The sequence below is a fragment of the Nilaparvata lugens genome, chromosome 2 (assembly GCF_014356525.2).
Source record: "Nilaparvata lugens isolate BPH chromosome 2, ASM1435652v1, whole genome shotgun sequence".
Lineage (NCBI taxonomy): Eukaryota > Metazoa > Arthropoda > Insecta > Hemiptera > Delphacidae > Nilaparvata > Nilaparvata lugens.
In genome coordinates, this window is record NC_052505.1 from 39,699,267 (window position 1) to 39,723,092 (window position 23,826).

At 35.0% G+C, this 23,826-nt stretch overlaps 1 protein-coding gene across 4 annotated transcripts; it reads left to right on the forward strand.

The window, feature by feature from the left end:
• The first annotated feature begins 1,881 nt into the window (after nucleotides 1-1,881).
• On the forward strand, nucleotides 1,882-21,898 carry LOC111043519. Of its 4 annotated transcripts, none has more exons than XR_002605579.2 (4): nucleotides 1,882-2,114; nucleotides 12,859-12,967; nucleotides 17,463-17,654; nucleotides 20,578-21,898. XR_002605579.2 is itself a non-coding variant. In XM_022328495.2 (4 exons), exons 1-4 carry the CDS (start codon nucleotides 2,088-2,090, stop codon nucleotides 20,640-20,642), a joined length of 303 nt encoding a protein of 100 aa, XP_022184187.1. In that variant the 5' UTR covers nucleotides 1,912-2,087; the 3' UTR covers nucleotides 20,643-21,898. The 4 variants fall into 4 exon arrangements, 2 of the variants coding, with proteins under 2 accessions (XP_022184187.1, XP_022184188.1); XR_002605578.2 differs by having other exon boundaries at nucleotides 1,907-2,114; nucleotides 17,460-17,654; XM_022328495.2 differs by having other exon boundaries at nucleotides 1,912-2,114; nucleotides 17,460-17,561.
• The last annotated feature ends 1,928 nt before the right edge of the window (nucleotides 21,899-23,826 follow it).

Consider the following 23,826-nt stretch of genomic DNA (forward strand, 5'->3'; position numbering starts at 1 on the left):
GGAGGTCCTGATTTATCGCGGAAAAATTGACTGGGTACTGCTACTTCAATCAGAGCTATTCCTGGGAATATTATATTACTAGCCGTCAGGCTCGCTTCGTTCGCCATATCCGTTTAGCCAGACGTTTAGTCTGGACCCCCGACTGGATCGTCCTAACATATGATAAAAATATGACATAACATTTCAAATTTGGTAGGTGTGTCCAGTTGGCCCTTAAGAGGCGCAATAAGAACGGATTTGGAAAAATCTCCAAAGATACGCCCAAAATTAGCGTTTTCTCAGCTTTTCTGCGTTTCCTCACCTTTTTCAATAATTGATGGAAATATATTTAAAAAAATTCAGTACACAGGTTTAGCTGAGGTGGAAGAATTTTGTTCGCCAAAGATACGCCGATATAGTAACAGGTGTTTTTCGAGATCAAATTGACATAATACGTTTAAATTCGGTACAGAGGTTCCGCTGAGGCCTACATGCAGGCGAGCGAAGCGAGCCCGCTGATCTCATTTTTGGACAATCCAGTCGAGGGACCAGAATTCGGTACAGAGGTTCCGCTGAGGCCTACATGCAGGCGAGCGAAGCGAGCCCGCTGATCTCATTTTTGGACAATCCAGTCGAGGGTCCAGAATTCAGTACAGAGGTTCCGCTGAGGTCTACATGCAGGCGAGGGAAGCGAGCCCGCTGATCTCATTTTTGGACGATCCAGTCGGGGGTCCAGGCTAGACGGATATGGCGAGCGAAGCGAGCCTGACGGCTAGTCTATCAATATTATGTTGAATCTGTCTTAATCGGCTTAATATTAATAATTCGATGACACCTAATTTGAAAATTTGATTCTCTTGCACTTTTTCTATTTTAAGCCTAACGCAATACTTAGACACAATACTAACTACTCTCTTCAAAAAATATAATGAAAAACCCAGACATGCATCATATCAATAGGAATTGCAGTTTTACAAGAGAAAGTTAATCCTATTCAGAAGCAGACACGGAAACTTTTAATGTAATATGTGTCTAGCATTAGAAAATTTATATTTATATTATACAGTACTAGTAAAACAAAAAGGCAATAAAATGTAAAATTCAGAAAATCACATTTGATTGGAGATGCCTTTAAAGATTCCATTGATTTCATATCATCACAACAATACTTCATTGGTTTGCTTTTATCACTGCAATTTTCAATCTCATCTGCGAGGGAATTGTTTTCTAAACCCATAGAAACAAAATAATTCACAATAACCCGATACTTTCTTTATATTATTGGAATAATTCTAAAGAAAGAGAAAGAATGAGGAATAGTTGTTTATTCAATACCCTTTAGTGAGTGATATGAGAAGGATATTATCATAAAAATTAGAATATATTATGATATATGATAGCAATGATAAAAACAAAATGCATTAGATGAAATTCTATATTAGTCACCTCCAAGAAATAACAGTGAATTATGCCGCCAGCGTCGATGAGGTTATAATTTGTGTGCAGAATGATGCATCGCTAAAGACAACGGAACAATCTTGCCAGCTTTTTTCTCAAGGAAGTTTGTTTTTTGCTGCCCACTTATCGTTTTAATAACTTCTGGTTTTGTTGTTGTGGATGGACGGAGTGTCGTGTCGTGGAGTGGAGAATGAGTGAGTGAGTGAGTGAGCTTCCTCCTTATTCCGGCCTTGCATTTTCCGAGGGTAGTGAATGAACGAATGAACCAAGTTAGCGGAGAGGCGTCTGTTTGGAAAATTAAGTTTCAAGTTCAAGTTCTCACCGGTTGAGTGCAACTTGCCGACCTTCGAACATTTGCCGGAGAAAAACTGGAATAGGAAGGAATAAGCGGATATCGCCGGCCTGACTGCTATTATGACGATTATCACTATTGGGTAGTGCCACTACCACTGCATTTACCTTTCCCCCGCTTCTAGTATATAACGCCCCACACCGCATAGACCTATAGTCAGTTATATTTGTGCTCCAATCCCTCCACTATCACACAACTCCAGTGTGCTAACACTACCCCTTCATCTAACTTATTTATTTCATCTCTCATCACTCCTCGTTTATTTATTTATTTGACTTAAGTCAACCTACAAACAACCATGTCTACCTACAAGCTGTTTCTTCTGGTGAGTTTACGATTTATTTCAGTGATTCATGTGTGAATTTTAAAAATATAGAAGTTGAAGTTTGTGATTCTGTTTGACTTGAACTTGAATGGTGTGACTAGGTTACCTACTTGGATAAACGTGAATTGCGACTGTGTTATTTTAACAATTGAAATTGTAGTTTTGCATTGCTTGACAAATAGAGTTTCCAATTTTCTTATAATTAACCTAAAAGATTACTGAAGAGATCAGAATTAGTGACAGATATTTGAGTAATTGGAATTTGTGGATAAAAGAGTAATTGTTTACACATATCCGCTTGCAAAAATGAGCCATGAATAATATTTTTCAATATTTCACTGGAAGGAATTTTTTATCCTGTTGAATAGTGTGACATTTTTCATGAAAAATTACACTGTAAGCATAATTATTCTTGAATATGATGTCATTGAATGAAAATATCAGTTTATCTAAACAACATTTATCCTTCAAAACTATTTTTCAATCAATTTATAAATTCTTCCTGTTAATGAACAATTTCATTTAAAAATTAATTTATCTGCTTGAGCCATTATTAAGCGGGTAGATTAATTAGGTTTGAAGCTGAAGCCAGTAGGCTAATTTAATTAAATATTTAAATCATCACGTGGAATGATGCTCCCAGTTCACACAAACAAAACATTACACAGATCAATGTCATGTATTATGTATATGACAATACTTTGAGATTAATCAAGAATGATTCAAATTGAGTCAATGATTATGAGCTTTTGGTGTCAAACCCTCAGTGTTGAAGCTTGTATTTTTATCAATGATAATGAATATAAATAGTCGTATTAGTATACTAATCGAATAATAATGAACCAGCTCACAAACTACTAATCAATGTTAATATATTAACTGTTCATAATCATGGAGCAAAGTGCGGATTATCATATATAGTTCATAATTATTATACTCAATTGGTAAACTTTCTTTTATATCATCCACATAAAGGAGTATATAGTGAAATATTTGCAAAAAAAAATTAATATTATCAGGCATTGAACATGCTTATCGATAAGGTTCATTTAAATTTCTGCCTGAGAAAACAATTTAATTTCATCATGACATACTATACATTAATCGAATTCAAACTTGACTCTCATATATTGCGATCATAAGTCAATAAGAATATTCAAATCAAATTTGTTTTCCCAAACGTTTCAGTACAAGTAGAATACAATACAATTTCCTGTTGTACATCAGCTCGGTCTGAAAAATACATAAATAACTGAAATATTACGTGGGAGTTTTCTTGTTAATGTGTTACCAATAATGATTCAGAGTTTGTTTTTTTTATCAATAATTGGACTCATTCATTCAGTCATAAACATATTCCTGTTTTAAGTTTATTGGGGAAAAGCTGTTTTTCATTCATACACTATAATTTGAATAGCTTAATAAATTTGGCCAACAGAATTATCGTTCAACAATAATATGGACGTTATCATAGACTTGAATTCAAATTGAAATTTATTAGACAGATAGACAAACATAACCTTCTTATCACCAATCAAACTCACTCCTAAAATCTTGAAGGGAAATTTGAAATGTTTAGTAAAAATTTTCCAGTATCCAATACATCTACCGTTACCGCACAAAATTTGTTTGAATGTCATTGATAAATTCTCATTACGAAGCGGTCATAACGGATTTGGAATCTTACTGTCATTCACAATATTCACAGTTTCGTTGTCCTTCCAATTAGAAAACGAACAAAACTCCACAACTTAAACAGTGGCAATGAATAAGAAAAAGCGGATGAAGACTCTGATACAACTAGATTCTGAGGATGTAGGAGCTTCTGATATTACGTTGAAATTTATATTAGCACTGATAATACTCCACTCTGAACTGTCACTGTTTCAACTGCTGTAACTGTCACTTTGGAAATAATGTCTTTAATGATAGATTGTTCTTGAATAAGGGAACACAGATTACAGAGCAAGCTTGTTTAGAACGGATTAGAGTTTTAGATTGGAGTTCTTTATTTATGTAAATTACAATAATTTATATATGGTACGGAGTGGTACAGCAAAAGTATTTAGAAAGGTTTTTTGCTTTCATGTTACCGTACAATATATCAGAATCTGGGGCTTAGTCTAAAACATGTTGGTAGCTGAAGATGATTATACAATTTGGGAATGGGAATGATTTGATATTTTTAAGCGCATAGGCAGGCCTAAGTCCAATATTTTGAAATTCATTTTTTCCAAAATTTATCTATTCATTTACATTTCATAATACATATGAATAAAATATGTAGTCAGAAGTGGACCAACAGGTCCATCCCAGAACTGTTCCTTTTCCGAATTTCGTCTTCAATGTAGGTTATGTAGCTTCACTTTGAATCAAATTTTGAGTGCAGAAATAATATACAAACCAAAATTTAGAATTTAATTAGAATGGAATATAATTTTAATTCAATTTTACTCATATTACTCCGACGCAAAGAAGTAAACTACAAGAGAGATGAAATATAGTTTATAATAGTTTATATCACTAGGACTACCCAGCAAGCAGCAAGGCTCGCTCCTCTATTATTCCAGACGCTATAACGCAAGAATTGAAAGACATTGTAAATAAGGGAGTAGAAACTTTCAATCAGGTCTAATGATTATTAGCATCCTTGAAATATCTCATAAAGCTCAAACATAAGCCAACTGTATAGCTTCTGTAAGTAATAATCATGGCGTTGATTAATTACGTTGCTGTCATGCACTGAATATGAGCGGGAAGGTGCTATAAACATGCTAGGTATCGATAAACAACATCTTGTTTCCAGTTGTATTAGCAATGCAAGATTTATTAATAACTCAATAATTACTTCCAAACCCAGTCATATGGAAGTGAGGTAACGCCAATTATCCAGTGTAGGCGGTTATAAAGCATCCTTTGTCCGGTTTAACGATTTTTGGCAATGGACTTGTCGATATCTCACATTAGGCCTTCATGTAGTATTGAAGAATTTTGCGATCCTTGATAGATTAGATTATGAAGCAATTGTTGTGAAGGTTGCAGCAATACCAAATGCAGGCGCAAATTGAGATTTAGATCGAGATGCAAAATTCTGATTATCAATCGATTTAATTATTGAATAAATTTGAACCATGATGTTTGTAATTTAATTAACCAACAGTTAGAGAGGTTGATGGTAGAAAATTGAGTGTGAAAAACTTTGATTCCCATTTCCAATTTATCATTGAGTTTCGAGTATGAAGGACATGAAAATATTATTTTGAATGGATGAGTTGGTTCAGTTTGTTGAAGTTACATAGTAAGGAACATTATTATATTTAAAGAGGATAATTAAATTAGGATAGATTGTGGTGGAAAATATATTAATTGAAAATTGACTTTTAATATTATTCATGAAAGTATTGTTTACTTTTATACAATAATATTTTTGTGCCTATCTTTAGGGTGGCGCGAATGGATCAGGTGGTTTTAAATACTTGTCGAACGTTAATTTAAAAGTTATTGGATTGAAATCGAATGCAAAACGTGTAGTTACAATGGAACTTCATCAACGGAAAACCAAACGGCCAGGGAACAGAACGCGTACAGCTTGAATTGATATCCTACAGTTGCTCAGTCTTGTTGGAACCACATGAGAAATCTCTGATTATCCATGTCGTTAGTGTTGATTCCTGTGATTTGCTTGAGCGAGCAATGTGGAGCTTCAAGGTACGACTTGAAGAATGCGTCGCTCGAGAATGAGGGATTTCGATAGATGTAGTTTTCAAAAACTAACATACAAAATTTTTTATATCAAACTTCCATTGTAACTACACGTTTCTCACTTTATATCTACTCAATTGCTATAAAAATGACAGTTTGACAATCGCCACTCACCCGATCCATCTGCGTCACCAAAATAAAAAAATTGCAATTATGTAATTTTGTTGTAGTTGGATTTGTGATCATGTGAATGCTGCAGTATTCTTTAATCTGATTTCTCATTCTGCTCCCCAATATTGAGTTTCATTTGATAGAAGGATTTTTAAGAGCTCAATAGCCTGATACTTCTCTTGGTCTACATTGCAACTATTTCCGTTCAAGTTTTAACTTGAACGATAAGCGCTGACAGAGTCGTTGCAAGTCATTGCTAGTCATTGACGTATTAATTGAACAATGTTATCACTCTCAACATTGCTTTCTCGCATGAGTTATAAGACACGTGATATTTTTCCAAGTTCAAAGTCACGTGTGCTTACTCTATAAGAACTAACCACTCGCTGCTTATAAATCTACTGTAGTAACTACAAGAATTATTATGTCAAAGCTTATAATAAGGAAGAAAATTGATACTTGGGACTCAATAAAATTATCTTCATATAAAAAAAACCTTAGATATACTCAGAAAACTAAAGAGAGAGAATTTAAAAGTCTCAACTCCGCCTAATAAAGAATATTTTCATCCTCTTTTTTTCCATTGAAGATTGAAAATATTGTTTGGTAATCCTACTCACTTGACACTGTACAATCACTATTTCACTATTAGCCGATAGAATAATCAATGGTAAGCCGATTGGATTCACTACACGTATGTACTAGACATAGACTTTGATCAGTACTGGTGTCAAAAATTACAATAATTCCAAAGGTGAGATGCAGCAGGCAAAGCCTTTTATCAAGCAGGCTCCAATATGGTTAAAGGTTCTCAAGATTTTTCTTGATTGATTGATGGAATTGCAGGATACCTGGTAGTTATATCAATATAATATGTGACAAAATATTAAACATTGCGCTCAATCTTTCTCACGATCACCATCAGCCTCTTTCTCATAATCGTTAGGCCCTTTTGTTGTCTAGTTGTCTAGCAGCTGAGATCGTGACTATGTTTGGCTAGTGCGGTACATAGAAAGCAAAGCAGCCCTTACTGCCGTCTTGGTGTCATGCTGCTTGCTTGCTAGTCGATTGTCGGTTAATAATTTGCAGACGCCGCGGATAAAACAAGGATAGATTTAGCTGCATTCTGAATTATGGTAATTTTATTTGCGTTTATTAGAGTGTGAAGCCGTGTTTAGCTGTGGTCGCTGGCGTGGGAGAAACACTCTCTTTCATTTTCTCACTCTTTTTATCCACCTTACTATCTCTCCAAAACAACAACCCTTCCTACCTTATCCAGTTGAGCAACTCGCCAAGAAAGTAAGATTTTGTCAGATCCTGATCATAGATCACAATTGACTCTATTGCTTGGTCACCCTGTCTCTTTACAACCAAACAATGTTTAATCTCTTGTCTAAAATCTACCTGTAAGATCTCAATCTATATTTCAAAACATTCCTGTGCGTTCATAGCTCGTATTGTCGAGTTAATACGATTGAATTTTAGAAAAGAGATAATAAATTTTATATCGTTGTATGAATTGACTAAATAAAAGACAATATTGAAACATCGAGTACTCAAACAGATTTAGTTTACCATCACATTGGTAGATGATTGAATTCAAGAGCTAGAAACATTCACTTAAGATGGGAAGCTGCTTGAGCAGTGATTAATCACGTTTTGCAGAGGATGAGTGATCAAATTTCAGTTTCTGATTATCTACAAATTCCCGACTATACTTTCATGCTGTCTATATAAATACTTGCCATCATTCACTTTCTAAATTAATATCGGGGCACCGAGCTTCGCTCGTTATTTTTATTTATTGATAAACAGAACACAATTCTCTAAAATGATCGTGTTTATATTCTACAGCTGTCTGTACGTCAGCTTATGAATTTCGGGGATGCGATATTTTGATTCTCCATAGAATCACTCGCTGACTTTTTACTATCCACAGACGACAAAAGTCTCAGCTGTTTCAGTCAAGGATGAATAATTATTATCCTTTTAATGTCGTTCAGCGAGTTTTCCCAAGGATGAGACCTAGTGCAATCGAATTTTTATATCATAAACCTACTATGTTCCGTTTTGGAGATCCGTTGAACATAAATAACCAGATATAAATATACAGAAATTGCTTGCTTGATATAATAGGATTTGTGAAGATGGACGTTTGATAAAACAACAATGAAAGGGATTTGGTTAATCGTACCACATTATTATGAGTAGAAGCACTGCACTTAACTTGAAAATTAATTTATATTGCTCTAAAATACAATCCAGCTAGGAATCTCATGCAAATAGTTGAACATGTATGACTAAGTAATTACTCAGGAAGCACAATAATGACATTTCCGAATCAGCTCCCAAGTACAGTTCCTCAACTAACAAGAATCATAGATTATAGATGTAAATCATTCAAGATTCCATCATAATTCAATCAGCTCCTCCAATGACATTGATACAGGGCAGAGTGGGCAGTCCCGTTTCACTCGGTATTCACCTCATACGTCACTGAAGAAATGCGATCTCCGGCTCAAGAATAGAATACAGTTTATGTGTATAGTTATAAAAGCGAGCAGACCAGAAAGCAATAGCTTGTCGGTGGTGTGGCGACCTTGCCGGCGCTCACTGGCTGAGTTCCGTGCCACTGGTAATGAGGTGTACCGATCCAATTCCGTAAGCGGTCGCATTGAATCACAGTGTGGCATTGAAATTTTGTTGGACACTAAACTTATATTCTTGTTGCACGTCGTACTGCAAAAGTATAAAATATGATCTATAAACTCAATAGTTATTGGTAGTGACTCGAGTGCACAGCATGCAGACAAAGAACTTTCATTATCGAGCATAGAACCGTGGTTTATGTTTTCGGCAAATCAAATAAGATAAGAGTCCTATTACTTCTATTTCTCACTTCATTTAGAGAATTATTACTTTATGTGATTAAAGGCAATTATTTTCTGGCTCTACATACAAAGATCCATGAGCATTCAATTTGAAATCGGTGACGATTTATTGGTGAATGAGAGATCTTAGATGCGTCTCGATTAGAGAGATTGGGTTTCGATTGATAGGTGCTCTGCAAAACAAGAAATAAATATTCAGTTCTATGAAAATACTATGGGAGTAAAATAGTATGGATATACTGCACTATGGAAGCCAAATACGAGCTGAAAAAGTTTGATTGTTGAAAAAAGGCAGATATTTATTAAATATGTCATTGCGAGCAGGATTGTGTTTGCCTTGATTCATAATTTTCATTTTAAAAGGCAGAATCTTACAATCATCTTTGTTGACAATGAAGAATAGCCAAGACATTGTTAGGACTCGCTTGTCAGTCAAAATAACTTCTGTAAGATTCGTGTCTGAAATTGATACTCCAATTTGAATGTTCACCTTGAACCTTATTTTCGCTATTTTTCGAGGAGATATGGCAACTGATTATAAATTGTTCTGTTTGCCAGTCAATTATTCAAGCTAGAATCCGTTAGATTTCGCAACTCAACCTTATTACTAGTTTTTATTGTTTTCAATTTGTATTGAGCTATTAAGTTATGGCCTCCACTTGCACACCATCCTTGCAGAAGTCATGAATATGAGGAACAATTCTACATTCTCCTATTAACTGACATGACATATTTCAAGTGTCAAATTATGGAGATAGAAATGGTATGCCTGGTCATTCAACTACAGATATGGAGTTCATTGATGGAATAAGTTATGGAGGACATTAAACAATACTTTATCGTTAAAATCGTGACTATATATCAGAACTCGAATAGTAGAGCCAAATTAATAAATAAATATTATGTTATTAAAATTAGAATTGATGTGATATGTGAACATAAAATTATCTAGTCTCACGTTTCTCAATCATAGAGCTTGTTGTACTAATATCTCGTTCAAAAACAGGTAAATGACTATGTATTGGATAGAGGAAGAAAACCCTGAACAGAGAATCGCAATTCGATAAATTCTAATTTATTCCTCTGAGTCCTCAAAGAGATGATAATGGTAATGATTTAGGCATGTGGGCTTCAATTCCCGAGATTGAGAATCAAAAATCTGTTGCGTTGTGCAGAATGCACCTGACAAAACAGAGCTGTAAAAGATTTCACAACTTGTGTCACAGGGCTTATTAGCTTGGCTCCACTGGGCTGCATTGTGCAACACACCTTGAATAAGCTGTATCACCAGATAACATATGCTTGCTCTATGATAATCTCTGCATTCGTTGAAAGCATAATATTTGATTACAATTCCATATCCAGCCGGGATACCCGAGAAATTACGAATTATTCACTGCAATATTACAATTGACAAATACCGTGCATAATTCATTGTGCCTCTTTTATATTGATAGTCTCTAGAGCATGCAAGAACCAAAAATTCTCAGTTCGGATACTGATAATTCTATTCATGATCAAGATTCAACAGATTGGATTGTTAAAACCGTCGTTATCATGTACAGTTAGTAGTACTATTCATTTCTATAGGTGACAGTCTGCTAAAGAATTACAAATTACTATTATTATCATGACCAATATGATATTGAATTTTCTAATTTCCATCTCATAATCGAATTTGTTTGTTTTTTGTAAACAGAGATCATCAGTAGGTCTATGAATCTTAACTATATATAAAGGAAGGAATCGGCTTATATATGTAAGGGGCATGAAATACATGTTTGACACATCATCACGTCTGAATTACTGAACTGATAAACTTTTGCATAAAGATTCTTAATTTAACGGGAATGGTTATAGACCTATTCTTATTAATAAGTTGATAATAAATCTGATATTTTGAACTAATTTATTCAATTCTTCAAATTTATGATACAAAGTTTACGTAAGATAAAATCCCAATAAAATAGTTTTCTATTATAACTATTTCAGGTGTTGATACTTAAAACAATATGCGATCTATTTGTGCTTTTAACAGACTTATTCGAAGCACGAGTAGCACCTGCTCGTATTATATTAATCCCTCTGAGAATAAAAAAAGGAAATAATCATAATTTTTGAGATTGGAAGTAGGGCTATGAATAGGCAACAATGCAACCTAGCTGAATCCTCAAATAATAAGAGAACTTGAATTTTTCAATAAAAATGCCGATCTTGGTAAGCAATCTCAGCTTCTATGAAGTTGAAGCTAATCAAGATGCAATCACCCTACTAGATTAATAATTTATCCATGTAACATCAAACTGGGAATCATCTACTATATGCATTTTTATATTCGAACAGTTGGCTAATCAGTCCGAGTTTGTATCTGTATTGTTACAGGGAATTTTCTCCATTTATTATTTGCTCAATGATTGAAATAGAAGTGGAAATTTGCCGATCAACCTATTCTGAAGATGAATACTACTTTTATTTAGAGAAAATGATACTCCACAATAACACATCTAGTAGGCTGTATCCAGTAGAAGTCATCAACCCCTTTCAAAAATATGCTTTTGTTTTTGCTGGATTACAAAAACATTTCGATAACAACGAACGCAACAAATTTATAATTCGTAAAAACATTATTATCCATACATCATGAATAACACCATGCAATACCAAACAAATACTGCTTCTCTTTTACTTATTTCTGGGGAATTATTTGCCTGGCTTATTTGGATTGATCCTTTAGAAAAAAACACAATAACGAACAGGAAATAATATTGAATGGAATTTTTTTAGTCAACTACTCTGCTTAAAAGTGCATCCATTTGATTGGGTCCCACGTTAATTTGTATTGCAATTCCAATATCCAGCTGGTTGGCTTCAACTGGAGAGCTATCAAATGTTTTTGAAATTCTGTACTGTGGGCTGCATTTTTTGGGTACTATTGGCAACGATATGAGTCCGGTGTGGAGTGGGTGGTGGAGTTGGTCGAGATGGTGAGGGGGTGCTTTGCCCGGGGGCTGCAATCGTTGCACTCGATAAAGGGATGACGCAATTTGAACTGGGATGCGCCTGGTGGGGCGGGGAAAGAAGATGTTGCGCAACATATGAACATACTTCTCAGTTGCTTCAAGATCGAAGCGCTATCAAAATGAAGACCATATTATCATGATAAACTTTGTTTTCTCCTCCTGGAATAAGGGAGAAAAGGTTAGTAGCTATATAGAGAATAGAGCACAACAAGAAGTGTTTATTTGGATGGTAGATTACGTCTTCGCAACTTCCATTCTTGAATGAAATTCAGGATGGAGGAAAAAGAATAGGATGAAATGAAAAGTTTATTCTAATAGGAAGTGAATAAATGATATATATGTATAATTTCATACAGGAAACTCAAGTAGGCTAGATTATAAGGCTATATTATTTAATCATCTAAGAGAAGTTTTCCTTCACAAAGTCGAAATTTCTTTTTACTCTAGTCAAATCTCCCCATTATTCTAGTTTATTATAAGACGGCATTTTCTTGAATTTCTTTCTCATCAAATGTGATGGTGAAGAGTCTGAAACATACGGGAAGGATTTCAAAATTTCAAATCCAAAATCAAGTTTCCTCTTCCAAGATAATTATTGAAAGCAATAATTTTGAAACGTTGCCCAAAATCTCAAATTTGATAATATATCTTTGTAATGAAATGAACCCAATAGCTTACTACTCGTATTGCAGTCCTATCAATGTCAGCCAAACTACATCTGTAGCTTTCTCCCTCAAGTAGCATTCTCATTCGTTCGATCAATATTTCGACTACGAGTTCAATCTCGAATTCCATTTAGAAGCTCAGCTTCACGGAGGAAATGGAAGAAAGCTGTGCATGATCTTCCTATTTTAGAAGAATCTTTACACATTTTCCATTCATGTTCCATTTATTATTTTATAATTTATTATCTTTCGTAACTGGATCTTAATCTAACTGCGATATTTCTCATTGTTTCAGATCGCCATCTGCATTGCTGCTCTCCTCAGCATGGTTTCAGCTCAAGGACTTGACTACCTTGGTGGCTACTTCTCACAAGCCCTACAGAGAGACCAAAGAGCAAACAGAGGTACGATTGAATTCCATTTAATGAATCACCCTTCATGGACCTCAACAGAAGCTGTATAGTAATACATCAAATAATGTAGATGAAGCAACAAAAATGATAGGGAAGCAATTTGGTTTCGTGATCGAGCTGAAAAGCTATCTATAAGATAAGTTAAGCTCCATCCCTCTGCTACTATTTTTGTGATGGTGACCACTTTGAGAGCCGAATACCTCTAAATACCATTTATGAGTTAAAATCACTTCTCGGTGGTTCGGAAGCTAAAGCTATAGGTCCACTCTTCTTTCATCATCATCATCCGTCTCATTATCCACTTACAAGCCTACAGCTCATGTGGATATCATTTCAAAAGAGAAAAATATATGTTGGAATTGCTTATCAGTGAACCAACAAAAATATTGTCTATGTCTAGTTTCACACACGTCAATTTTTGGAAGTACGATTTTTGTCATCCTTATAAATTATATTAGATTGAAGATAGCTTGACAAACATGAATATGAAGTGTATAGTTCCATGCAATCTGGTAGAATTCATAAGGACGCAAAAAATTGTACTTCTAAAAATCGATGTGTGTTACTGGCTTATCAGGTTCAAGAATAAGTATATTATTGGATTCATTCTTAGGGAATATTACTTTAATGTCAATAGAATTAGTCTATATCTCTAATGATATGTCAGAGTTGCCTATCAATGAACAATCAAGGATATTGTCCATCAGTTTCAATATTCAGTATATTATTGAATACATTAACAGGGAATGGGAATCCAATATCAATGAAATTATATCAATTCTAAATCAATAGGAGCTTTGTAAAACAAGAAAATTAATAATGTGACCGTTGAGCATATTCCTCTCTCAATCATTAAGAATGACAAGTAGTGCATTGATAATGAACGAGTTTGAAAATAATGTGATTTTGGAAATACGAAATCATAACGAATACAACAAAAATAATGTGAATAGAATTATCGTTTATCAATGGACGAGAAAAGGATATGTATAAGAATGATTCCTAAAGAAGACAAATAATTTGTCAAAATGACCAGAAGCATGCATGACTTCCTTTGGTAACATTGAGTGGCCAAACGAAAGGGTTTCGGCGGTTGCCTAATTCTTCCGCCTCTATCTGCGGTTGACGTTCGATAATTGCCGAAGGCCAGCATGAAAAGAAACGCCTGAAAGACGGATTGATGCCGTGACAAAGGGCCTGCCTAGCAGGCCTGTGACGAAAGCCTGCCGATTGAGGAAGAAGAGTCGTCGGGCGAGGAAGCGGATCAAGTCGCTCGTGCCGCAACCAGCTGCTAGCTCTCGTGACCTTAAACTTCGCCAAGGTCAAATTACACAACCGGTCCGGTTATTTACGCGGCCAGTGTTGGCGGCAATTTCCATCTATTTATAAACATTCGATAGGAATGAAAGTGCACTGGCCAGCACTTGCATGTTACTGCACTGCACCAGGTTTGAAAAACTTGTCAATCGATAACTATGAGTATCAATCGTAGTGCAGAATCAGTTGATAAATAATGCTAATGTGTCTGATGATTTGTTGCCATTGCTAGTGAGCAATTACTTGAAAAAATGTACTTAGCTTTAAAATAGCTAAGGCAGCAGAAACATAATGTTCTTCGGTATAGGAATAACAATTCTTTAATTTTTAAAAAAATGTAGAGAAAATCTGTAGTAGAAAAATTTAGAGAAAAATTGTATTAGCATTGAAGGTCCATATGTCCATAGCATAGCACAGTCTCGACGCAGTCTCGATGCCAGATGCCAGGAGGACATTTCGATTGAACCATTCGCAAATCTGGTAGAATTTGAAATGGTGAAGACCTATCTGTCTTGTTGGGAACATAATGGTTACAACCCAACCCAGTCATTATAAATAACAATGGATATCTATCAAGCTGTATCATAACATTATATTTTTATTTCCATGTAAAGACCAAACACAATAAAGAAACACTGCTTCTTGGGAACAGGAATAATCTTTGATGATTGAGGATTAGTCCATGAGATTGAGAAATGGTCCACCTTTCGATTTTCATACCGGTTGGGAACCGCTGTTCTACAGTAAATGTTACAATAAATGAAATTGGGAAGCCTAATTTCAAAAATAATCTATTGTATTCTAGATTGATATACCTTTTTTTGAAAGTGAAGAATGATAAAGAAATAACCCCAATGGTTAAATTTTAAAAGCTTAGCGAACAGCTAAATGAAGCTAATATTCAACTATTATCAAATTTGATTTCACTGTAATGATTAAGGAAATTATTGTTATTTATTCCATTAAAAGCCTATTTGAAAAATTCATCCAAACAACAAAAAATGAATGGGCTGCGAAATAATGAGATTGCAAAATATTGTTCTGGGAAACTGTTAGCTTAAATTGACGATAAATTCAATCCCTTCCATAGGCTACTCCAAATTAGTCTACCTTTTCAAGCGATATTGTATGTTAATGAATAATGAGACAGCACGATCAAAGAGGCTGATCATTTTTGAAAAGGGTTTATGCTTCTATAACATTGTATTAGGGGATCTTAGCTCCCGTTTTCCCAAAGGGGAAACCTTTTGTAGTTTCCCTTCAATAGTTCTTTGTCGGCCTGCCCGAGGGATGAACCCGTCTCTAATAACGGTAATGTATTAGATCTCTTGTTCATCGGTCTGAAAGGGTTACAATTTTTCAACCCTGTAAAATTTCATTCGCCTCAGTTGGCTGCACTGGTAAGCGGCATCGGAAAATTGATTTGGGGGCGTGGTTTGAGCATGCAATGCGTCCTGCGCATTGGTTGCTAAGCAGCACTTGTGCGCGCTAAATAGATGCCGGCAGCCAATGGGAAGCCTCCACCAAGAACCCCCCCTCAGCCGTCAAAAGGGGCACTGCTCCCCATGAATATATCCAATTATCCTACTCTCACTACGCCATGAGCCTCTCCGATGTGTACGATATCCACATACGCAAACGCCCTTAAACACAACAGAGACACACGAAACGAAAGCGAAAGTGACGAGGACCGAGTATGTGGCACGTAGCAGTAGCTGATAAAGAGAGCAGCATACTCATGGGGTAGGGGACAAATACCGACTATTGACACAAATAGCAGCTAGAGTAAGAGGATCTGTGGAGAGGGCAGATATGTGATTGAGCAGAAAGAGAGAGAAGCACTGGCCGTTAGCACCCTCTGGCAAGCCAAGCACAGTATGGCCGACACATTGCAAAAATTAAAATTGGCGAACATCCACATTGTTGTTGCTGATGGTGATCATGTAAACAGTAATGAGAACCAGTTCATACACCCATGTGTACTCATCCACCCATCCTGGGCCCCAAATTAAGTACTCCTATAGAACCAAACAAAAAAGTTGATCAACCAGGCAGCACCCTTAGTTAATCAATATTGACTCCTGAGCATGGTGCATTTGATGACAAATAGCACTGTATCCTTTTACACGTAGCATTTACTATTTCATATTGTAACGTCATTTTGACGAGAATGTGATTGTGATATGCCTCTCTCCGGGTGGTAGGTTCGTTTATGAAGTCCATTGCGACAATATCATGCTTGAACGAAGTGAATTCAAATAAGGTTCAATAGCTTGATGATGAAGCATTTTACACATTCATCTATGAATTTTGGGACAAATAATAAGACTTGGGCGTTTCCAATAGAATCACATTTTCCAAAGCTTCCTCTAAAGCTTCTTCCTATTGAGTTTCTGTTTCCATAAAGGGAATTTCTGTTATGAATATGATAGAAACAACTATGAAACTTTTTTGATGGCTTTCTCATTACAGATTTGAAGGGTTGCATTTCATCATGATTTATGATCAACTACAGTGGTCTCTTTCATTCGATAGATTGAATATCTAGATATCTTAATAGGCCAACCTTATAACAGAGGCTATAAAACTCCGAATTGAAACTCTTGATTTGGAAATAGGGAATTAAATTGAATTTTGCTCTTGTATAAGTGAATAAAATTATTCATGTCCAAATTTGTGCATACACAAGTTTGCCTATTATTGATTTTGTATCTCGGGTATCATTATCAATCCGTATGATTTGAAGACATATCGTTCTGCAATAAAATTAAAAGCTTTAAACATAGATACAAAAAGTTAACCCTCAACAATCCATGAAAATCTGTCACTACTATGAACAATAGATCAATTTGTCAAAATGGACTTGAATTCCTCTTGAGACTTCCTCAATAATAATAATAATTATAGCAAGATAATATCACAATAAGTATTATCACAATAATATCAAGTAATTTCTGTTACCCAACGCCAAAAATTATAGCACTCAAAAACTCCTCATCTTCTTTTGGGTTTGTTGAAGCTTTTTTAATGTTACTATCTATATAACATTATGACTGTGTGCTTCTATGTTCGACTTCCATCGGGAAGTTCTTGAAATCGTAGGACTTTTTCACTGTTCATAAACTTTCAACGCAATTTTGACAATATTTGATTGTTTGACTGTCAGCAGGACCCGTCCTGTTCCCCACCAACCCCCCCGGCACAGAGACCAGCGGAGTCCGCGTGGGCGCTTCTGGCTACGGATTTGTGCCACCAGGTGGTGCCACCGGTCAGTTCTATTAGACACAACTCTCGCACACACATTACAAAGTTCAAAGCACTTTTCTTCTTCCTATACCGCACACCAACTCTAGCACAATCTGTAAGTAAAGAGCAAATTTTGTATTATAACACCTACATGGTGAACTGAAGCGATGCTTTGATAACGCTACTCCTCACAATCTTGCTGCTTAGCTGGTAAGAAAAATTAAAACTAGTAAGTAATTTAGATCTTATTACCTAACATATATTAAGAGAAGTATTCATACAATTATTTCATATTCTAACAAATACGCTCTAACAAACACTTTCAAACTACTATTACTACTAATCTAATAGCTGATTTTACCATGCTTAGTCAAGACATCATTTGTACTTGGTCAAATCGCCTATGATTTTGAAAAGTGCTTATAATTTCTATTTTCAGTGCACTCATATGAAGCATGCCCGATTTTACCATGTTCAAATGTCTTTGACCAAGCTTTTAGAAACCGTGCATTACAGTCTCAATAGCAGACGAAACTTTCATTTAAATGAATTTATTGTGAGGAATATGAAAAATGCATCTTTTTGTACGAGAAATTAATATCAATTCAACATTGTTATTATCTAAAGTCTTTCAATCACAGCAAAACAGTTACAAATGTGATGCATACTTATTTTAACAAATTATAATGCAAATTTTAATTAAAAATTTTATGCATTACTATTTTTCAAGTTACCTTTTGCAAGTAATGCTTTAACAAATACTTTCCCCCTCTTCATTCTCAGCTATATATGTTAAGATGGATATGTTATCGGTGTAATAACAGTAGAAGGTGACAGTAGGTTACATGGCAGTAGATGATTGAAATAGTCTAGTCAAAAGAATCATAGTTTCAAAGAACCGAACTTAGTTTCCCTGCCTGGTATTGGAAACTTTGTCTGCATGCGACCAATTATTTCAAAGCTTTAAACTTCAAACATATATGAAAAGTAGAAAAAATGTGGACTGAGTTAGATTTATTGCTACAGAAAAAATTCACAATGAAAATAAAAGGGACTATTAAAACTTCAAACTAAGAGAATCTGATTTATGTTTTATAGTTTGTAGCTGTATATTGAACACTTATTAGCAGAATACATGGTGGAAATGATCCAAAATATAAATTATCCCCAATTATCACGAGAATACTAATCATTACTAAAAAAGTAGAGCTTTTTTCCATCTATAAATACGAATGTAGTTGTTTTTTGTTCAATTATAATTGGCACGACGACCCAGCTTAATACGAGCCGGGAGCTGATAGCGACGAACAAAGGGATTTGCAGACAGTTGGAGGAGTGCGAAAATAAACAATTGCAGAGATTTTGGCGGGGAAAATGGACGAATTGAAAGTTGCCAAGAGGCAACCTGCTATTTTTGACTGGCTGGAGCCCGGCAATATTCCCAGTTAACAATTATTATTATAGCTAGCTATCGAGCTATATCCTCTTTTTGCTATAATTTAGTAGTGGGAGATTTTGCACTGTCTTGTCAAATTAATTTAATTTTTGGTGTTTGTTTTGGAGCAAGAAAGAAGTAGATTCCGTCTCACAATCGCCATCTCCTTCCGTCTCACGTTCTGACCATGAAACAGCTTCGAATCTGACCTTGATAGGATCCGATCCACTTTCATTTTCAGTGTACCGTTCAATTTCCTGCTGCTAAACACGTGCAAATCCAATTCAATCGGCATGCAGTTCTTATAAAAACATCAAACTTGCATTCTTTCACTCACACACAACCCCAGTTTCTCTCTATATGCAAATGAATGGCAATAACAAAAATCTTTGTATAATAGCTCCATATTTTAGGTGCTACATTATCCACAATAGCTGCTCTATAGGTACCCTCTCATTATCCAGTCATTATTAAACTTGATCTTTGATTCACTTTTAAATTTTCTTCCATATACCGGATCCCGTCATACTTTGATTTTCCACCAAATTCATTTTTGTCATAATCAGTGCTATATTGTTGCATGTCGACTTCACCTATGATGCATTTCTTTCTACGAGTACATAACCATGTATGAATTCCAGGAGAATAAGGGAAAGAATACTCGTATAACTTTGAAAACGATCAAACTCCAGTTGTTCCACTTTAGAACTATACACCTGAGATCATTATATATGTTTGTAATTTCGAGTGTATGAGGGAATGTTTTATAACGTCTTTCGTTCCAACTCACATAACTGGTACCCAACATACTTAATTTTTATGACTCATAACACTCTGCACTTATTCATTACCTTTAATTATTAATTGATTTCATAAGACATTTTTACATTAAATTCATGTAATAACCATTTTAAACGTTTTAGAACCACAACTTTTGAAGAGTTCGAAGCGGATTCCACTCAATACTGTCAACTTGACCCCTTGAACAAAAATTTTTTATTATTTGCTACAAAATAAATATCTAATTGTGTAGAAAGTTGTTGGTATTGCACTGTGCCCTGTCCATTTAGCAGCCAGCCAGGGTAGATACGCTTGGTCGATTGTAAGCCCAACATGGCTTGCGATGGAGCATGTGCGTCCGTCACGCCTCAGTCGGCAAAAATATATTATTTGATTGGAATCCAGTAAAAGCCAGATATCAACCAACATGCTTCACAACAACTGTCAAGTTTACGCTGAATCAGATCAGAATTTCAATTATATTAATGGAAATATGATTTTTTCAAATGCTGATAGTAAAATAAAGTATCAGCTAAGAATAAGGATTTTTAAAATCAGATGACAAAAAACAAATTAATAAGTTTGTCTTATGTTTGTCTTGAAAAAGGTGACCTACTTTCACAAAAATGAACACACCAAGTTAGACCTACACTTGACACTGGAAAGAATTCCTTAGCATTCCATTGTTCCAGTAAAGTATTGGCTCTTAGAAATAAATGGAGTGATTGTTCCAAGTATTACTATGAGATATTGTGCTTGGGTTCTATTTTTTTCAAAACTGAAATTTATGAGAGATTTGTAACGTTTCTTTGTGATTTTGCAGGTCCAATAGTAGGAGTTCTACCAGGAGCTGGTCCCAACATCGGACATGGTATCAACTATTGGTAGAATTTCTAGATCATTTCTTACCTCAGACTACCTCTGCGCTGACTCATCGATTCTTCAATGAATTATCGAATGAAACACATCCATTGTAAATGGGAATCACAATTCGTAAGCAGAAGAGAACCTTCCTCTTCCAAGTCCACCACTCCTACAACTATTCAACACATTAGAATAGAAAAAACATACTAGATTATTTCGTTACCAAAACATTTGTCAAATATTTTAATCTTTAATCTGGGCAGAGATATTCATAAATCATTTCACATTTTATCGGAATATCCCGGTTAGTTGGTATATTCCATCAAATGAGTTATGTAATCGAATACAATTCAGCTATTCCTGAAAAGGAACATTTCTACGCTTGAAATGTCCTCCAAAAAACTTGATATACAATAAAGTCTGTCATATTGAAAAATCCCTCCAACATATAATGTGAAGAAAAATTGCTTGAACTAAGTCCCGGAAACAATGTTTTATAATGAAGTCTAAACATAACATATGGATCGTAACAATTCAAATAATACAGAATGCTATCAAAGCCCAAATCTAGTCTCTAAAAAATCAGTGCAATCAACTCTAACTCCATTATTCGAAGTGTAAAACTAGTCATATTTACACAAAAGAATAAACTGCTTGACAGGGTAGCCTACCTCGAACCTGTAATGTTCGATGAACAGTAAGAAACTGAAACACCTACACTCTCTCCTCTGAGGTTATGTTTAGACAACTTAGAAATTGATATTTATGTTTGTATGCTACTCAATGTTCAATCTATCAATGAAGTTCAAGTGTGTATGTGTTCATGAAGCTGTCTCAGATTTGTATGAATGATGTGTGATGAGTGATGAACGTGAAATCATAATATTATTTATTTAAATCGTATAGTAATAGGTTTATCTAATTTATTGAAATACCGTGCAATAAATTAAAACTCGTAATAAAGTTTCACTACCACTCAAAAATTTATTGGAACTCATATCTTGAAAATTATTCAAAATTTGAAAATGACTGTAACTGTCGAGATTTTAGCTGAATTTCATTTATAATGGAAAATTATTCTTAAATGGTGATTTCCAATCATTTTCATTTAACTTATTATTCTGTCTCTTGGAAGACGATTTCAATAGATTTAAGAATTATTGTAAATACGAATTTTATGTTTGTAAGGATCTCAGTACATGCGTACTCAACTTGACTGAGAATTATTTCAATCCGTGAGTTGAATGTAAATAAAAAATAAAGTGATCGATCATTAAAAATGTTGATTTTTTTCTCCTTTTTATTTACACATCGAATTTAGCTCCAAAACAATACAACTCGCTATCGACAAACAAATCGATTGGATACAATGGAGTTGGTTATCACTGATGATCGTTAAAGATATTTAGTTATTTACATCATTTCACTCCTTATTATGACGTACACAGGATATTATTTGATATCCATCGGATTTGATGACCAGATATAAAACAACACTAACACCAGTAAGGTTCCGGAAAGCGAACCAATAAAGTAACAATATATTATTATTGAGATTGAAACCACTGATCACAGTTTTACATCTCGTACAGCTGATAGCAGTTTTGGACGAACGAGAGCAGTCGACTCCAATGCAGTTCCAGCCAAAGACCTTAAAGAGATAATGCATCTTGAATAGTATACATAAAATTAACAAATTACTGATCGACCAACGACAGTCGTGTGATTAAATAGATTCCCAACTGAAAAACCCTAAAAGAGAGAACAATCTCTCCTATTATTGAGCCTCTTGAATTTATTGAACCAATTCTGAAGGTGATAATCATCACAAATAGTAGAGTACCTATCTACGATTATTACCAACTCATATGGAGGAATGCAGTGGATAAAGACAATAATCGTGTTATTGAGATGAGGATGCAAACGATATTTACAGTTACAAAAATGATATAGGGCTTCAACTCTTTATCATTATTATCAGCAGACTGTTGTTTACAGGAAACGGAACGAACCGGTTCCATACAGAGAATCAAGGTTCAAATCTGGTTAACAAGTTCAAGAGCGTGATTCACTCATTCATTCATCACTTCCTTCCAGGCGTGGATCCAGGAACTCTGCCCTTTGGGGAGGGGTGATTGGGGTGGTTGTCCGGGGGCGAGCCCCCCGTTCGATTCCTCCAATCCTGAAATTGTTGAGGTGTGTTTAATCGAAAACAGCATGTGAGAGCTTTGTTAGTTTATTCATATGTGATACTATTCATATGCAACTACAGTAGTAACTCTATTTTTCGCCACACTGCACAGAAAGCAGCTGTTTTCCAGTCCTTACGTAGATCTGAAAGACATTGTTTGCAGACGACTCTCGTCTGACGTCAGAACAGGTTTCTTTCCGGCCTAGGCCGGAAAGAGTACCCTTCCAGCCGCTAACATAGAACTAAGAATGGTGATCAAAAAACAGCTGATCAAAAAACTTTTCATTATTCAATAATAAAAACATTTATAATAATATCATCTTATTGTCATTTGAAAGAATAAAAAAGTATAAACTCAACCTCCCACATAATTGAACATCATCTTTTAGGTTATTTAAAAGAATCAGAATAAAAAATAAAAATACTTCGACAATTTCCTGATATTCAGATTACCTCAGATTTGCTAGAGCTATCACCTTCCACTTCTGCTTTCGGAAGTGCTTAGTAAACAACTATTCTCATATATATATATATATATTATATATATATATATATATATTATATATATATATATATATATATATATATATATATTATATATATATATATATATTGTTTATTTTTTTGTGTGGCGAAAAATAGCGTTCGCACCATGGGCAAAAATGTTTTTCCGGCTCTCAATCTTTTCTAGTCCTCGGCCTACGGGCTCGGACTTGAAAACCAATTTCGAGCCGGAAAAATCTTATTTTCTGCTCTAGGTGCGAAATTTACTATTTTTCAAACACTACATTTTTATCAGTCATCGTTTAGACGTTGTAGCGGTAGCATGTCGAGAGCATTGTAGTGTTAATAGAATAGTGTAGTATAGTGGTAGTAAAAATAGTTATATTTCGATAGTTCCGTATCTGCGTCTTAGTGGAATTAGGCCTCCGCGAAATTGTCGAAAAGTGCGAAATTGCAGTACGCGAGTGCGCGTTCGAGCGTCCCGGTTAGGTCGGCTGGTCAATGTTCGCGACA

What these genes read in the sequence shown, in the direction of transcription:
- LOC111043519 (XM_022328495.2), top strand. Translation starts at nt 2,088, where the DNA reads ATGTCTACCTACAAGCTGTTTCTTCTG. An exon ending in CCTACAAGCTGTTTCTTCTG is followed by an intron (nt 2,115 to 12,858) that starts GTGAGTTTACGA and finishes TCATTGTTTCAG; the next exon opens with ATCGCCATCTGCATTGCTGC. An exon ending in AGACCAAAGAGCAAACAGAG is followed by an intron (nt 12,968 to 17,459) that starts GTACGATTGAAT and finishes TTTGACTGTCAG; the next exon opens with CAGGACCCGTCCTGTTCCCC.